We start from the raw sequence: 17,341 nt of genomic DNA, 5'->3' as shown, positions 1-17,341 counted from the left end.
CCGCTGGTAAATTGCCCTGAACCAGTGCCTTTAGAGCCGTCTCGGCTACTAGAGCCCTGTCTGGTTCATCATAGAGGGTACCCAAGGCCTGAAAGAACCCCTCCACAGAATATAAACAACTGGTGCCAGCAGGTAAAGAGAACGCCCAGTCCTGGGGATCACCCTGTAATCGGGAAATGATAATGCCCACGCGTTGACTCTCGGGGCCAAAGGACACGGGGCGCAAACGGAAGTAAAGTTTGCAACTCTCCTTAAAAGAGAGAAACTTCCTCCGGTCTCCAGAAAAGGGTTCTGGGAGCTTAATCTGGGGCTCAAAATGCAGACTGGAGGCCTGAGGAGTGGAAGAACCTTGCCCTAACTCAAAAGAACTGAGTTTTTCCCCTAACTCCTGCACCCTCTGCGTCAGATTAGAGACATGGTCAGTCAGGGTCACCAGAGGATTCATAATACAGTGGTTATTGGGCCTGTTAATCTGTAACGGTCGCGTACACACACACACAGGGGGGAGGGAAGTGACCACTGCGCTCCACCCTCACCCCTGGCCCTGCCTACTTGCCTCGCGAGTCCTAATGACAGGGGACAACTGGACGGCAATCCCTAACTTGGAGTAAGTGCAGGGATGACAGACAGACAAACAACAGGACGTGAACGGACCGAGTCAATACCAGGAAAGCTGCAAAGTACAAATGGAGCAAGCAGAGAATTGTCAGGAGAAGCCGGGGTCATAAATACCAGGAGAGCAGAGAAGTACAAGAGGAGTCCTAAGAGAGTAGTCAGGTGGGAACCGAGGTCACAATACCAGGACGGAAACGCAGTACAGGAGGAGCAGGCAAAAGGATGGTCAGGGAACAGGATCAGGTAAGTATTCAGCAGTCCAACAAATAGCCAGGAACCTAGAAATTAACAGGCAACCTGTAGCCAGCAGGCTGCCTGTATTTATAGTGGGGAGTGAGGGTAATGTGACGTGGCCAGCGTCACATGACCGACAGACCAATCAGTCGAGCACCGAGTGATCAGCTCGGCGCTCAAGGCAGACTAGGAGCAGGGAGCCACCAGCTAGTAAAGCCGCCCTGGGAATGAGGTCAAACACAGAGCCTCATTCCAAAAGCTAAGCAACAGTTCTGCGGGCAATGGGGGACCGAGTGCACCTTCGGAACCCCGTGACAATTACGCTTTGGCCAAAATGTACACCAATGTCTCATCCAGCATGGAGGCAGGGCAGAATGCTGGATATAGAGTGCGATCACATTTGTATTCTCCGTTTGTATATGTATTCGCCATAGTGATCTGCACCTATATACAGGTTGTGCTGACTCAATTCCGAAAAATTTTTCTTTGTAGTATGTATTGGAGGCATGGCGATCTCCTTTGAGTAATGCACACCTGACCAGTTAATCTGTCCTGGAGGCTGGTTTTAAAGTCAGTATAAAACTGAGTCTGCTTATATAGAACCTACCAGTGGCCATTTGGCTCCAGGAGAAGTATATGGTGGGCTCAGCGTGCATGTTGGTACTTGCATCCCTGGATCCGATGAAAGCTGTAATGGCACTGGACGGGGTTAAAAGCAGAGTGTGCTTGGCGTGCACGCTGACCTGCATTCCCTGGATTTTGTGTGGCTGTCATGGCCCATGAACAGGTAGGAACTAGTGTTAGGGACCACTCAAATGGAGGCAACCTTGACGCGGTGAGTGGCTTATTACGCTTTGGCCAAAATGTACACCAATGTCTCATCCAGCATGGAGGCAGGGCAGAATGCTGGATATAGAGTGCGATCACATTTGTATTCTCTATTTACTACTCTGTTTGTACTTGAACCCCCTGATCATATAATGTTGCAGAATATTTTGGCGCTATATGAATATAATTATTATTCTTTCCTCTAGAGTCACTTCCTCAAATAGGATCACTCAGAAGCACCATATAGGACATTACTATATTACTGAGCAGCAATGATGTGAATAAAGCACACAGGGTGAGATATAATACTTGATATTAGCTGCACCAGCCTCTGTTTGTGTTTGAGCCAGTTTCTGGCCGTAGGCTGTCAAAACTCAAGATGTTTGTGTAGTGTACGGGGACTGTAATGCCCGTCACTACAAAAGGGTCACTTGGTGTGCCGTCGTCCCCCCTTATTTATGGGGAAGTTGGTATATGTCATCTTTATAAAATGTCATGTAATGTAATGCTATGTATTCCCCTGTTACTGTGAAACTTGCATGTACAGGCCTGCTAGGGGTGTCATTCCAGCTCTTAGTCACTAGAGGGAGCTAGGGAGCCCTAGTTTATATAAGGCCCAGTCAGGGAAAGGAAAGTCAGTCTAGTCTAAAGCCAGTCTACAGCAGTTGGAGTTTAGACTATGTCAGAGTCAAGTCCAGGCCGGAAGCCTGCAGACCAGGAGAGGGTATTGCAGTCCCTGTAACCGGGTTCCAGATTCAAAGAGAAGGTTCCCCTCCTGAGTTCATCTATGCAGAAGCAGGAACACCTGAGTTCAGAAGTTTCTAGAGGCTGAGGAAGCAGAGAGAGAGACAGAGGCAAGCTCAGAAAAGCAAGAGGTACTCAAGACAACAGAGGAGGTACTTGATAAAGATAAAACCAAGGATATACGCCAGAGCTAGGGCATTGGGCCTTGGAGAAGAGTTTATATGTTCCAGGATCAGTCAGGAATAGAGTGCAAGCTGCCTGTACTACAAGTCCTGTGTTTAACACTCTGAAGTCACCTTGCTATACATATATTGCCTGCATCAACTGTACCGAAAATCAACTGTCTGCAAAGGAACTGCGTTTCCGTTATTGTCCCTATATGATGACTACTAAAGTTTGAGTTCTGCTTTAACATCACGTGGTTCCTCAATTATTCCTGCTATCAGCAAACGGCGTGCCACCGTTTAATTGGCACTGGTGTCACGAACATTTCCTATCATCACCTGCCCTTGCAGAGAGTCAGCCGTCTCAGGTTAGTGTCATGATTGCACTACAACACCCAGGAACACTATTAACCCTAACTTGAGTACGCTGCACCTCTCTTTTGGCGTCACGAACAGGATACGCACGCTTTATAGTGCAAGAAGCGTGAACTTTGTGCCTTATACAGTTGCCCTGTGACCAAAGTGACAAATTGCCTGTTTATTTAAAGTGGACTTTGTGGACTGAAAATCCTACCCAAAGTGTGCCAAAAACCTCCAAAAAGCGCTGTACAGTGTTGCGCTATCAAGAGGAAAGAAATCGCCACATCGGAGTGTGGTTTTGTGGACTTTTCATCATCCTGCTTGCTGTCAGTGAATAGACAGCGTTTATATCCAAAGATGGCCGCTGAGGCTACTGAAATAGCTGCTGCGTCATCTTCATCCCGAAAAGGCGGGAAAAATTGGCGCCTTTCTGAGGAAATAGCGGGAAGGAGTTCAAGGTCAGGCGCCACTGCTTATCTGAACATTTGCATGTCGGCTAGCATGGACTCCGCCTTCCATATACTGGAATACCTGGGGGGCGGCCTCCCAGTGCAATGGGAGGAGCTGGCTGATCTTATTGGCGCCGCCCTATCGCTCTCCAGAGAAGGATCGAGCATGTTGGAGAGTGAACAGAGCTTTGCTGCAACGTCCGCGCCTGAGATCCCAAAAATGAATGATATTGGTGTAGAGCCAGAGGAGGCTCCACCGGCCTACTCTCCGGGACCGGAGAAACCCGCCTGCCCGCCACGGGAGAAAGAACCGGAGCCCTGCTATGGCTCCTGGAGAGACTTCTTTCAACCCTCTTTCAAGTGGTCTTCACTAATGGCAGAGATCCGGGAGGCCGCTATAAAGCGGAATACAAAGACCAAAATCTATTATGAGGAATTGACCAAGACTATCCATGAACGACACACCAACACCCAACCCCGCCTGGAAAGGAGAAAGGGGTTGGTGGTGTCCTTTGACAAAACCCGTGGCTACGGGTTCATACAAGATTACCTGACTGGCAGAGATCTATATGTTAACAGAAGATCTGTCAAGAGAGACTACCTCCCTTCTTATCAGCACAGCCTCCGCGAGGGAGAGGAAGTGGAGTTCACCCCTGCCGAGAGCCTGAGAGGCCCTTATGCGACTGCTGTGACCCGTCCCAAGCGAGAACCTGAGGACTGGGAGGCAGAAGAAGAAGACTACTCTGGCTGCGAGCGGGAACCGGAACGCTCTCCAGAGCCGGCGCATCACGCCTTCCAGGAGCGGAGCTCCTTCATTGGGCCTAACGTCTTCTGGCAGCCAACCGTGTTGGAAAAATGGGTGAGCCCCTATCCTTCCCCCGAGCTGCCTCGTCGGGAGAAGACCATACAAGATATGGAAAACTTAAAAGGACTTCGCAATACCTTTGAGAACATCCGGAGGGGTCGGAGACCCGATGCATCATCAGAACCTGCAGAGGCCGAGTCCGCGCCATCGTTGACTGTACCTGCGCCGGCGGCGCCAGCAGATGACAGCGACTCTGACACGGGGAGCATCGGTGAACAGATTGTCCGGCTGGAGCAGAAGTTGCGGGAGCTGCGCAAGATCGCGACCGCCAGGATCCAGACGCCGCCAAAGAAGGACGAGGTAAGGGTGCCTGTCACCACTCGTAAACCACCATCTGCTAATGTTGCTCCGTCAAGGCCCCAAGGAAGACCCGTTATTCCTGTGAGTTGCTGCACCGAGCCCACCGGACCGCTTGCGGCGGCGGTACCAACTGTCTTACATCCCACAATTATCATGCCGGGACCAGTACGGTCCACCCAAGGGTTTACCCCTAGGCCCATGGGGCCAATACCTATTAGGGGCCCCTTTACCTTGCAGCTGCCCCCTAACACCGTTATGTGGGCCCATCCTCCTGTAGAGGACTACTACAGGCCGTATTTGCCAGCAGAGCCGGGTAATGACGATATACCCCTGTGAATCAGCCTGCTAGGCCTTTGATTTATTTCACCAAAGAATGATGTTATTAACCCTTCCAGGACAGGAGTCCTATGTTTCCTGGTCGTTTGTTGCTGCTGCCAGTTCATCCACGGCTCAGTGGTAGGTGTTAACCACTGAAATCACAAGGTCAACAAAGCCAAGTTTGTTTCCAGGATCTCCTGCCTGCTTTTGCTATCCCACGCCAAGTTGTGCCTGTTCCTGAGTTGCACCTTTTACCCTTAACCCCCTTTTCAGGTTGATCAGGGGTATTACAGCACTTGTTTTATATTCTACAATTTTATTGTGCAACTTGATACTAAGGAACCGTGCCCGGAGACAGACTCAAAAGAACCTGAGCCTCTGAGATTTTTGCTCTTTTAAAAGGAAATGTGCCCAGAGATGGACTCCACCGCATGAGAGCCTCTGTGATTTAATAGGAAAGTAACCTGGGAACGGACTCATGTTTGTTCTTTGAGCCTCCAAGAACTTTTATACTGTTTTATCTATTTTGCTGTTCTATTATGGACTTATTCATTGTCATGGACTATCCTGGTTATAATGTTACGCTGTGCCAGGTCAGCGCCCCAGTTCCATTCACTATCCTGAGGAGAAGAGAACGACGCCCCTTGTCACCACCCTTCATCTTTGCCAATTGGACCTGATATGAATGTAAATGCAGATGAATTACATATATGTATGCCTGCATGTCTCTTTTTTCTGTTTCAGGTAGAGATTCCAGTTGGGCGAGCCCTGATGGAGTACGAGGTCGTACTCAGCTTAAAGCAGTGGGGTATGTAGTGTACGGGGACTGTAATGCCCGTCACTACAAAAGGGTCACTTGGTGTGCCGTCGTCCCCCCTTATTTATGGGGAAGTTGGTATATGTCATCTTTATAAAATGTCATGTAATGTAATGCTATGTATTCCCCTGTTACTGTGAAACTTGCATGTACAGGCCTGCTAGGGGTGTCATTCCAGCTCTTAGTCACTAGAGGGAGCTAGGGAGCCCTAGTTTATATAAGGCCCAGTCAGGGAAAGGAAAGTCAGTCTAGTCTAAAGCCAGTCTACAGCAGTTGGAGTTTAGACTATGTCAGAGTCAAGTCCAGGCCGGAAGCCTGCAGACCAGGAGAGGGTATTGCAGTCCCTGTAACCGGGTTCCAGATTCAAAGAGAAGGTTCCCCTCCTGAGTTCATCTATGCAGAAGCAGGAACACCTGAGTTCAGAAGTTTCTAGAGGCTGAGGAAGCAGAGAGAGAGACAGAGGCAAGCTCAGAAAAGCAAGAGGTACTCAAGACAACAGAGGAGGTACTTGATAAAGATAAAACCAAGGATATACGCCAGAGCTAGGGCATTGGGCCTTGGAGAAGAGTTTATATGTTCCAGGATCAGTCAGGAATAGAGTGCAAGCTGCCTGTACTACAAGTCCTGTGTTTAACACTCTGAAGTCACCTTGCTATACATATATTGCCTGCATCAACTGTACTGAAAATCAACTGTCTGCAAAGGAACTGCGTTTCCGTTATTGTCCCTATATGATGACTACTAAAGTTTGAGTTCTGCTTTAACATCACGTGGTTCCTCAATTATTCCTGCTATCAGCAAACGGCGTGCCACCGTTTAATTGGCACTGGCGTCACGAACATTTCCTATCATCACCTGCCCTTGCAGAGAGTCAGCCGTCTCAGGTTAGTGTCATGATTGCACTACAACACCCAGGAACACTATTAACCCTAACTTGAGTACGCTGCATTTGTGTTAAGTAGGTTGTAAGAAGGTACAAGGAATCATTGTGGATGATAGGTACGTGTCACCGAGGTTCCTGGCCTCGGTGGAGTAAGAGCCGGTTTTTATGTGTCAGCAGCAGTTGCTGTTTGACACCTTGATACTTAGTATGGCTGTAATAGCTGATCCGGGATGGCTCTTACTGGGAGTAGTCAAAGTGCTGGGTGGGTGACTACTCCCCATGTTCCAGGCCGGGATTTGCCAGGCATAAAAAACAGCCAGCACTGCCAGGTGGGGAGGATTACCTCCGTCTGACAGTGGAGCTCAGGAGGTCTGTGTGCTGTGATCTGAGGGCTGTGTTGGGATCCGCGGCTTTAGCCGGGCTGGAGGGCTCAGACCCCTGTGTGGGCAAACAGGCCACCTAACGCCTGCCTGTGGACTTGACTAAACAGAACTTCAAACAGGGTGTGAAGTAACACCCAGGAGAAAAGGTGACTGTTTTGTATATGATCTTTTCATGCGTGTGAACGATCACCAAACTTGCGTTTTTGTTTTGCTTTCACGTGTGAATAAACACTGATGTTTTGAACCAAGAACTTGCACTTTGCCTCTGTGCTGCACCCGCTAATCCTAACTACCAGAGCGAATCCCCACAAGGTATACACTCAGTCAGGTTTAAATTAATCAACAATCAAGAGTGCTGATCAGTAGAGATGGGGCTTGTTCCAATGTACAGTGTACAGATAAGTCCTTTCTTGCCTTTCCTCTTGGCTTGAGATATCCAGAAAAGAGTAGCACAAGGTGACCCAGTTAGAAATATAAATTACTTTGGTGTTAGTCGCACCACTCTACGGAGTAATGCAAACATTTTTTTCCAAGGCTGGTCATCTTATGCCCCTCTTCTCAGTATATCTTGAGTCAAGACAAAAGGTAAGAAAGGACACATGTCTATGATGTCGGCTGTATGCTACCGGCATCTGCTCTCTCATCTCTTCTGGAGTACTTAACCCTCTCACTGCTCCACGTTGTCTTCTACTAGAGGCATTCCCTGTTTTCTTCCTGCCACATGCACTCCCCCTGGCTCTTAAGGGCCAGTGTGTACATAGGCTAATCTTTCTCCATCCAATAGTAGAATTCCCTGGGGAATATACAGTAGATTGCCTTCCCTTATGGGAAGGTGTCTGAGTTATAGGTTCTGATCTTGGATTGTCCACTGACCCCACTCCTGCCTGTCCCCGTGTCTCTTTGGTCAGTGGCCTCTGAACAGAGACTACTTCTAGAGGTAGCAGACCTGCATCAAAGTCCAGAACCCCATATGGGCTAAGCACAGCAACCCACGCCATACAATTCACTGCACATAATGCCATACTTGTACAGCATTATGCGTTACGGGGTTAAAAAACTAGGACAGGTAACAGAGGACACATCCGTATGTCCCTAGTCTTAATGCTAGACTATTCTTATCACTCTACATTGCAGTAAAGTGCTGGGCAAACTTTAGATCTGTCTATAATAATTAACTTAATATCTTAATAAAGCAGCTTGTGCATGAAGTGCCATAGTGGTACAGTATGAGTTTCTATATTCAGAGGCTTGATGGAATTTTCGTTCCATATCCAAAGCCTGATAATTTGTCCAATTCAGCTAAAATGCTCTGCTGATGAAAGAAATTGTTCAGTGCCTGTAGCAAAATTTAAAAACCTAACAAAGTTTCCACCGCCACTTCTTAAAGTACCTTGTGATCACTCCCCGTTGTACTTCAAGTACAGTAAAGTGCAGGATTTAATGAGAGGTTGACTCCGGGGCCGAAGGGAGATGTGTTTATTTGATTTTGTTTGTGCTGAGTAAGAGATTAATCATAACTTTCAGGTAATGACACCCTTGGAGACCTCACAATAACATACTGTAAGGATGGAAATTGAGGAAGAGTTAGAGATTGAGAATTGAAGACAACGCTATATTGGTTATCCCACATGAACAGTCCACCCTTAAAAAAATGTGATATTAAGCAAACTTTAGTTTATTTAATACAGCATTGCATGAAGAAATAGGACAGGAATCTGTATAAGGTGAAAGATTTGTGGTTGTCACATTATTTCACTTTCATAGCTTTCACCTTCGTAACAAAGAACATAGTAAGCAAGACTTTAAGGCCATTATACAGTATATGGTAAAGCATTTGGCAGTCTAATGGCTTCCCACAGTGAGCTCATAGAGCGAGACAGATGATGTAGAATGGATATCAGGCAATGATATAAAGAAATATGAACAGTTTAGGAGTAGCCATATGACTATTCTCAAACGACTCTGTTGAGGAAGGGTTGAGACGTATGCATATATATCCATGCATGCCTGCAAACACGTGCGGGCATGTATGGTATATATATGCATACATTAACCACCGCATCATGGGGTGATGTGCGCAGATGTGCCCAGCATCTGCGCACGTCTGCCCATGGTGATCCCCAGGGGCTCATGGTGGCCCCTGTGGGAAATATGTGGTCCCTGGAAGCTGTGCCCCCTTATAATCCCCCTTATATTAGTATATATATATATGTGCCCCCTTATATGTGTCCCCTTATAGTTAGTATATATTTCCTGTATGACCATGTATATATTGGCCCTGTATGGCAAGTGGGGACATATGCATGTCCCCTGTATGTGATGCCCCAGATATATGCGAGGGTGTGTGTATATATAGATATGTGTGTATGTATTTGCACACGTGTCTATGTATATACACTTATGTCAGCATGACAGTATGTATGTGGGCTTATTGCTGCCCATTCATACCCCCAGTTTTGTATGTGTATGTGTTTATAGATGTGATATATGCAATTCCAACTCTTATCAACAGAGTTGTTTAGAGAAAAACTTGTGCTGATAGCCTGTAGGATAACAGCTGATTAGCATCTAGTCCCCTTTTGTTCAGGCCCAAAGCAATCAGACTCTTTGGCACCGTTTGTGGGGGACTTTCTAACCAGAGACATCAAGAACCTGTTTTTCCACACCTCTGCCCATGGCTAAAACTCCATGCCCCTACTCCCAGCATTTTTGGGACTAGGGGGGGGAGGACTCTGGGGATTGTAGGCAGGCATACGTCACAGTGACACTATGATGTCACATCCCTGAGGAAGGAGGAGGGGGGCTGGTTTTGGGCTATAAAGCCCCAAACAGAGCAGAGGTGCGGCCTCTTGCAACCAGACTAGTTTCAGAGACGCATGGGAGAGAGCAGCTTCATGATGACCACCTGGATAAGGCCTAAGTATACCTGTGTAGCCCCTACCTACCCCTCACATATCCCTATATTTCCCTGATGTGCACCTTGGGCCCTGATTCAACCCCTATCCCACCAACGATTAACCCTTTCCCTGCCAGGCATTACCCCTGGTAGTTACCCTGGTCCCTGTGCCCTGATGGACCCTGGTCCCTGCCTACTGTTCACCCTGGCTACCCTTGCCCCTGAAACCCCTGATATACCCTTTCCCTACCCTGAATAACCCCTGGTGGTAACCCCTGCTTAAACCCTGCCACCCCCCCTCCCCCCTCACTGTACACTTGCAGGGTATTTAGCCCCTGCATTGCTGTACAGTTCTGATATTATCCCCATTGTTAACCCTTTGTGTTTGTGGTCGGCTTACACCCCTGTAAGGCCACCGTTAACTCTTGGCGTACCCCATAGGTATAGTATAGAACTAGATGGGTGGGCTGTTAATATTGTATGTGTGAACTGTATAGTTAGTTGATGGGTGGAATTGGGAATGTGTAGTGTAGTTTAGGATTGTATATTTAGTGCTGTATTGTTAGTGTATTGCGTAGTGTATTGTTAATAAATACCGTTATATTTGTAAGTATCTGTGTAACGTGTAGTTATTGGCGATAGTTAGTTAGTAAGGCGCATGCAGCTAGTGTAGCGATCAGTGTAAGGCATAGTGAAAATATTGTTATTGTTATATAAAGGCATAAATAGGCGGAGTTATCACTAGACTCCTCCTATTTATGAATATTAATTATCGATATTTGCATAAATATTGGTGATTAATATTCCCCCTTTACAGACTCAATGGCTCAAGGTCAAGGATGGGCAGGAACAACAGGATATCCTCCAGCTCTCCATGGTTCTGACACAATTGTAAGTCAAAGCAAAACAGGGTCCAAGAGGCTTAGCAATGGATATGTCTACTTGCAGATTACTTTCTTTGTTGGGCTTTAGTTACAGAAGTCTAATAATACGGTATATAAGAACACATGGGCGGTCATTTAATAGGATTGTCGTTTTAGACGCCGGTCTTATTCACCCCTGCGCTGGTGGTAGATCTGCCGACGTTATGAAGCGCCGTCGGCCTCTAGATTTTAGACCATTTTTTAGGCGTAGAAAATGTTAATTGAGACTGGTCTGCTGGCCCATCCCCTTCTCTGCCAACTCCACGCCCCCTTTTTTAGACCTAGCGTGAGTGGGGAAAAGGTACAGATTGCAGCACAAATAACCTTTGAGCCGCAATCTGCAACAGATATTCGCCAGAAAACTGGCATTTATCTGATAGTAAATGACCCTCATATTTCTCTTATTCAAAAGCAGAATGGGGCTTATTTTCCTTAAGACCACCTGACAATATGATTCTGAGGTCCAAACTCCATCAAAACATATGCTTGCACAATAATCTTTGTTGTCACTGCACACATATAATCATAGATCCTAAATCCTCTAATGGTTACAAATGCTCCAAAGGTCTTCAGCAGGACCTTTAGGTTCCTGTCATCATAGGGTCTTATTTTGTCTGACCTTCGGCCCACTAGAATGTTGGACTTGATTGAGAATATGTTGATATGGCACTAGGGTGCTATGCTATGTCTACAGACACCATGGGACACCATGCATAGTTATAAAGTGTCCAAACCTATATCACATAGTCCTTGATTCCATAAGGAAAAGCAAGAAACTTAAGCTCTACTTGACTCTCCAACACCATCAGCCAAACTTGTCCTTCTATGGTCTCTGTATTCTTTGGTTTGATATAGGAAATCGGCTATTATAAGATGTCAATACATATTACCAACAATTACACCTGTATTCTGTTGACAGCACCAGGGGAGCTGCCTCTCTTTTAACCTGATCTCCTTTGCAGGTAGATCCTGTCAAAGGTGTACCTTGACGTTCCTGGGACCCTGTGTAATTGTTATGTTTAGACCTCAGCCAAACTTTTTAATGCTATGTACCATCATATCTAGTAGCATCATCCTGTATAATTATGTGGCGAAAATAACCTCACACTGGGTTTTGGAGGGGTATGTTTGCCAGCCTCTTGCCTCAGAATTATGGCCCATATACTAACTTTGAAGGAGAAGGTAGACCTGCCGCACAGCCTAAATCTGTGGAACTGTTTTGGGCAGGAAAGCCATGCTTGTGGTCGGCCAAATGTGACTTCCATGGAATTCGGGAACCCCTGCTCGGATCTGGGTGATTTTTGGATATGCTGTTCACCCAGATCAGAGCTATGCATGGATATATAAATTATGAGGATATGTGGGGTTTTGAGGTGTTTTCTGTGTTTTCTGCCTGTGAGTTATTAAGGTAGCCCATTATGTTTGGTAATTGTATCACAAGCAGAGCCCATTGTGTTTTGGTAATTGTATTTTGTTGATTGCGTCAAAGACAATGCCTATTCTGTTATTGAGTGTGTCACAGGCAATGCCATTGTGTTTGTTAATTGCGTCACAGACATTGTGTTTGTTGAATGTATAGTTTTTGTGTTTAAATTGTAAGGATTGGCTGCTATGTTATGTCTTCAGTTCCCAACCAGGTCCACGGGGGTGGTACCCTTGTTGGCAAATGTGTATATAAGTCAATGCTTGTGTGTTCAATAAAGAGTTCCTGTTTTACCCTTCATCATGTTGAGGCTGGTGTTTGGGTAACTGATCGACACTGGGGATTGCTATATGCTGAAGATTTGCTATACTCCCCTGGCTATAACTACTAGCTCTTGTAAGAGCTGTTCCTGTTCCTGGTTCCTGTGGTGGTTACGGTGTCGAGTGGAGTGCTTGGAGTCCTCGGGAAGCACTAGGAGCATCCATCAACGGAGGTACCCAGTCGGGGTGCCAGGAGATCCGTTACAAATTATATATCAACTAATTCAATAACACAAAGGCAAGTGGGAAAGGTATGTTATTATGCCTGCATATTACCCACTAACAAAGGATATATACTTCAGCATCTCTATATAATGCAGTGGTACACTGCACTGCAAAAGGGGTTCAAAAATGTACCTTTGTATGTTATATGCATTTATTGTACTAATTACACGCAAGGGGTTAATAGGCCATATTTATATCCACCACTAGATGGGTCTGTTGTCACCCTTCCTATATATAGAGAATGAGTTTGACTAATTTGGGGTGAATCTAGACAGAGGGGGGAGCACATGCTAAGTGACAGAGCTGAGAGAAAGCTGGATTAGGTGCCAGCCAAATCAAGGCCAGAACAAGAACTTTATAGACTTGAAAAGCATTAAAGTGTTACAAGGAGGTGCAAGTAGAAGCCCTGTGGAGATAAACTGTTAAGCAAATCCTTCTACACTCCACAGCAAACACTGGCTAGTATTGTAAAGGCCCTGGATACATTTACAAAACGCATAATCTGGATATGCCCAATATGCCATCTCCTGCTGAGGAAAATTGAAGTAACTTTAACTGCGAGTATGGCAACCTATACAAAAGATGCAGAGCATTGTCAGACGTTGTGGTCCGCCCTGTGGTTGCATTGTACAAGAGAAAGTGTTCAACGCCTATTTCTGGATGATTGTGCAAGATTCAGCTAGAGAAATGCAGTGTGAGGAGAATTGCTTTAAGGAGACAACTTGTCCTATTAGATACCTGTGCAGCCTTGTAACCTATAAATCTGTGTAACATGCACTTCTGTAACATCTGCCATTCTATGCATGCTGAGAACTGTAGCCAATGTGCTTTAACTTGAATATTCAGAAAAGAACTATTCTACTGCAAAACTATCTCATTATTGCCTCCTCCAACACTGCAGAGAAACCTTCCTTGCACCTCACAATTCATCACCATCAAGGGTTCCCCGAACCACCATCAGGCAGAAGAAATCCCAAGATCAGGGTGTGTCGTGAAATTAAGAAAGGTACCCCCTTCCCAGGCCCAGGAAAGTGTCAACTTCAATCACCATTTCTGCTACTATCACTCCTATTCTCTCCTCTGCTCTCCTCTCCTGGGCCTGCTGCAGTAGTAGGGGGTCTATGGTCCTGGTTATGATTGCAACTTCTGCACTCTATAGATATGCGATTAGTTGTTAGCTCTAATTCTGATTGCATTTTCACAGCAGGAGCCTTGTTTTAAAGATGGGCCCCTCCAATTCACTGACTAATTGATATTAAGCTGTGAAGGAGAAGCATCTTGGCAGTAGTATGCCATGCCGTTCCCTGTCTTAGCTGGTCATATTGAATAAATTTTAGAATAAATCACTCTTTAGAGTGACAGCACAGCAGAGTATATCTAGAAATAGTCTCAGGTATAAATTATGTAAAAGAGAAACATTATGGAACAGGAAAACTGGAATAGTAGATTTGCAGCAAACAAAGCTTTAGCATATCTTATGAATGATTAAATCAGCTAATATAAAGGTCAGGCTTTTGTTGCAATATGATGGATAAATAGTGACTGTAGACATCAGAATTTGGTTCAAGATCAAAATTGTTCCAATTGTAGGCCTACAACTCGAGTTGCACTAGCCCACCTGGGTACTAGAGAGACCTACCTAGTAGATCTTATTGATGATGAGCCTACGTGGATTCACACATCGTTTCCTGGAAAAACCCTGTGCCTACAACACTCACCCTGTCAATGAGTTATCTCCACACTACAGGTGCTCATGGTCATTATTATTATTATTATTATGGAAGAAAACACCTCTGTAAAGACAACACAGGGTTAACCATTCACAACTGGTAATGGTCACAGTTCAGCCACCCATCCCTGCACAATGATATCTGCAGAGGTCACAGAGCATGCCCACAACAAACCCCATGTCAATAAGTTATCTCCAGACTATAGGTTCTTATGGTCCATGTGGCTGCTGTAAAGCATATCTCTAAATGCTGTTAGGAGCTCAGGCAAGATGGCCGCCCCTGTAAGCATGTACAGAGAACAGAATAGAAAAATCTACAATCAAAAAATAAAAACAAGTCATGACTGTAATAGTATGTTTCCATGCCATTCCCATTTGCACCCAGTCCTTACTGTTTGATGTAGGTCAGGGATACCAATGCGAAAGACCATCATACTGAAATTGGAATCGTCAGGAACAGACATGGATCTCTCCTTTATTCTCCTTGCTGCTACTGAGGATGCTGAAAGAGGGTTAGGGCTAGTATTGCTGGTGGCAGAACTGGGATTGTTTTTCCCTCCAGGGACCATGACCTCTCTGGAGCTGTCCGAGTCCGACTCTCCCCCAGGATATTCGGAGATGCTCCTCCTCTCCTCCTCGCTTGATACAGGGCTCTGGGGCATTGTCAGGAAGGCGGAACCAAGGCAGCATTACAGGGCCAGCTAAGGGAGAAAAAAGAAAGAACATATTATTGATTCATTACAGAATTGTACTGTCATCATATCTGCCAGATTTCACATTTTTTTTATCCTAGGAGAGGTGCTTTCTCTACTGCTCATTATTGCCCCCTGTTGAGTAATATACATTACTGTATATTGTATGACCAGCCAAAAGAGGTGGTAAAGCAAAAAAACACAAAATGCTAAGGCCGGGTTCCTATCACCATTTCATTTTCCGTTCTTCTGATCTGAAAATAAACGGTGATGTGAACCCGGCCTTAAATGTTAACGTTTGCCTTAGTTCAGAGCTGAACCCGGACATACCTTATTTTCACCCAGGCAGCCCCCCCGAGGCTAGCATCGGAGCATCTCACGCAGGGCATGGGCTCTTTTGTTTATCATAACACACTGCCGGGTGGAAGCTTCTGCTCTGCAGACGGACAACCCCTTTAATGTTGATATAACTTAATTTTCACACAGTTAGTTATCCATCCTGGACATTATAGAAACTGCTAAATATAATTTGCCATTTATTGCTTTAAATGTATGTGTGTGTCCAAGGGGTGGCCTTATCTTATCTAATTTAAGCTATCTCTGTATGCATTCTCATATGGGGTAAGTTGTTATTTAGTAGGGACGCCTACTAGACTCACAAGCTCATAAATCTCTGCTTTCTTGCTCTGTTAGATACTGCCTGCATAAAGGGCAACATGTTCAACATAATGCATTTGGTTTCGGCTTCAGAAAGCTGATTTGATAAAAGAATGCAATATTAGTTAAAACAATAAGCATTAGAATTATTAAAGGGCAACTACATTTTTGTTAAAGAAAAAAAAAAGCAAAGCTCTTTTCAGCTTTTCAAGCACATGTAGTGCAGAACCTATATACTTACTTACTTTCTATGGATCCATACTCCACTTGCTCAAAAAAGCCAACCACTATTGGAGGATCTCACGAGGGATCCAGCCATTATAAAAGAATTGGATGTACAACAGTCAACATTTGTCATGATCAGTAATGAGTACATGCCATAAAAATAAACCATGTGGCTTTATCCACCAATCAAGTTTGGACTAGTGCAATGTCTTTTCTGAAGACACATCCCAATGTTAGCAAAAGCAGTGAAAGGAAACCTAGAGTCCATTTTCTCTTCAAGAGTTTGGCGGGGGTGTAACTTAAATATCATTGCAAGAAGAAAATCACAGTCCTAATGTATACAAAGTACTCAATTACCAAGGGTAGCAGCACTCCCTCATGTGCCTAGGTGTGAGGCACACATTCTAGGGGTCCTGCTATCAGGACCCAGTAGCAATCCACAATCTATAATAATAAAATCCCTGTGTGAGTGCGCTGTGTCCGTGTGTGTGTCGCCAGTTTTGCACTGGGCATGCGCGGTGCGGCATCCAATCAGGACACAGTGCTCCATACGGACACAGCACTGCACACAAGTTTCCCTGCAGGGTGTCACCCTATAGGCAGGCCACAGCTCCCCCGACGCTGTCCGCTCCTGCCACAGTTCTCAGCCAGTGCGCATGTGCCGCCTTCGCCGCACGGGGTGTGGTCTGTGTGGACGGTGGGTGGTGCGGAAAGGCATGTGGGGGGCGGCGTTGATCGGCCGGAGCGCGGTGTGATGATTGCTCCACGTGCCGGACAATTCTAGCGTCCGTTATTGTAACAGGCATAATGTCTAGTACTCTTATAACAGGACAGCAGACACTGAAGTTGGTGCACTTCATGACATATTATTAAGGCTCTACTAAAAACATATTGCAAAGTTTTGGTAAAGCCCTTTATCAAGCTAGGGAGCATGTAATTAGGATAACTATCGTCCACCATTACTCATTATATGCATTTTGGCTTGATAAAGGGCTTTGATGAAACGTTGCTACTAGTGATTAGCGGCAGGGGTCATATTCGAATTCGTGATATTTTGCGAATATTTTGTAGAATATTCGTCGAATATTCGTGAATTCGAATATTCGTTATATTCAACTTTTTTTTTTTTTACTCAAAAACCGGCAAGGTAATGATCGCGTAATATGCGAATATTACGCGATCAATACAGGCGTGGGTCCATCTGAAGTTATGATTCCTCCCTGCTTAAGTTGTTTGTCAAGCAACTTAAGCAGGGAGGAATCATGTGTTCAGATGGAAAAAATGACGAATA

General features: G+C 45.5%; 1 protein-coding gene across 1 annotated transcript in view; it reads right to left on the bottom strand.

The window, feature by feature from the left end:
* The window catches only part of SHANK1 (SH3 and multiple ankyrin repeat domains 1), a 553,037-nt gene extending 537,899 nt beyond the window's left edge, over positions 1–15,138 (bottom strand). Inside the window, exon 1 of the mRNA XM_040430330.1 lies at positions 14,869–15,138. Coding sequence (XP_040286264.1) covers positions 14,869–15,138 — 270 coding nt within the window. The remainder of the gene's footprint in view (positions 1–14,868) is intronic.
* Between the last annotated feature and the right edge of the window lie 2,203 nt (positions 15,139–17,341).

The sequence above is a fragment of the Bufo bufo genome, chromosome 1, assembly GCF_905171765.1.
Source record: "Bufo bufo chromosome 1, aBufBuf1.1, whole genome shotgun sequence".
NCBI classification, from domain to species: Eukaryota; Metazoa; Chordata; class Amphibia; order Anura; family Bufonidae; genus Bufo; species Bufo bufo.
Note: the sequence above shows the minus strand (reverse complement) of the source record. Positions and strands in the feature narration are given on the sequence as shown.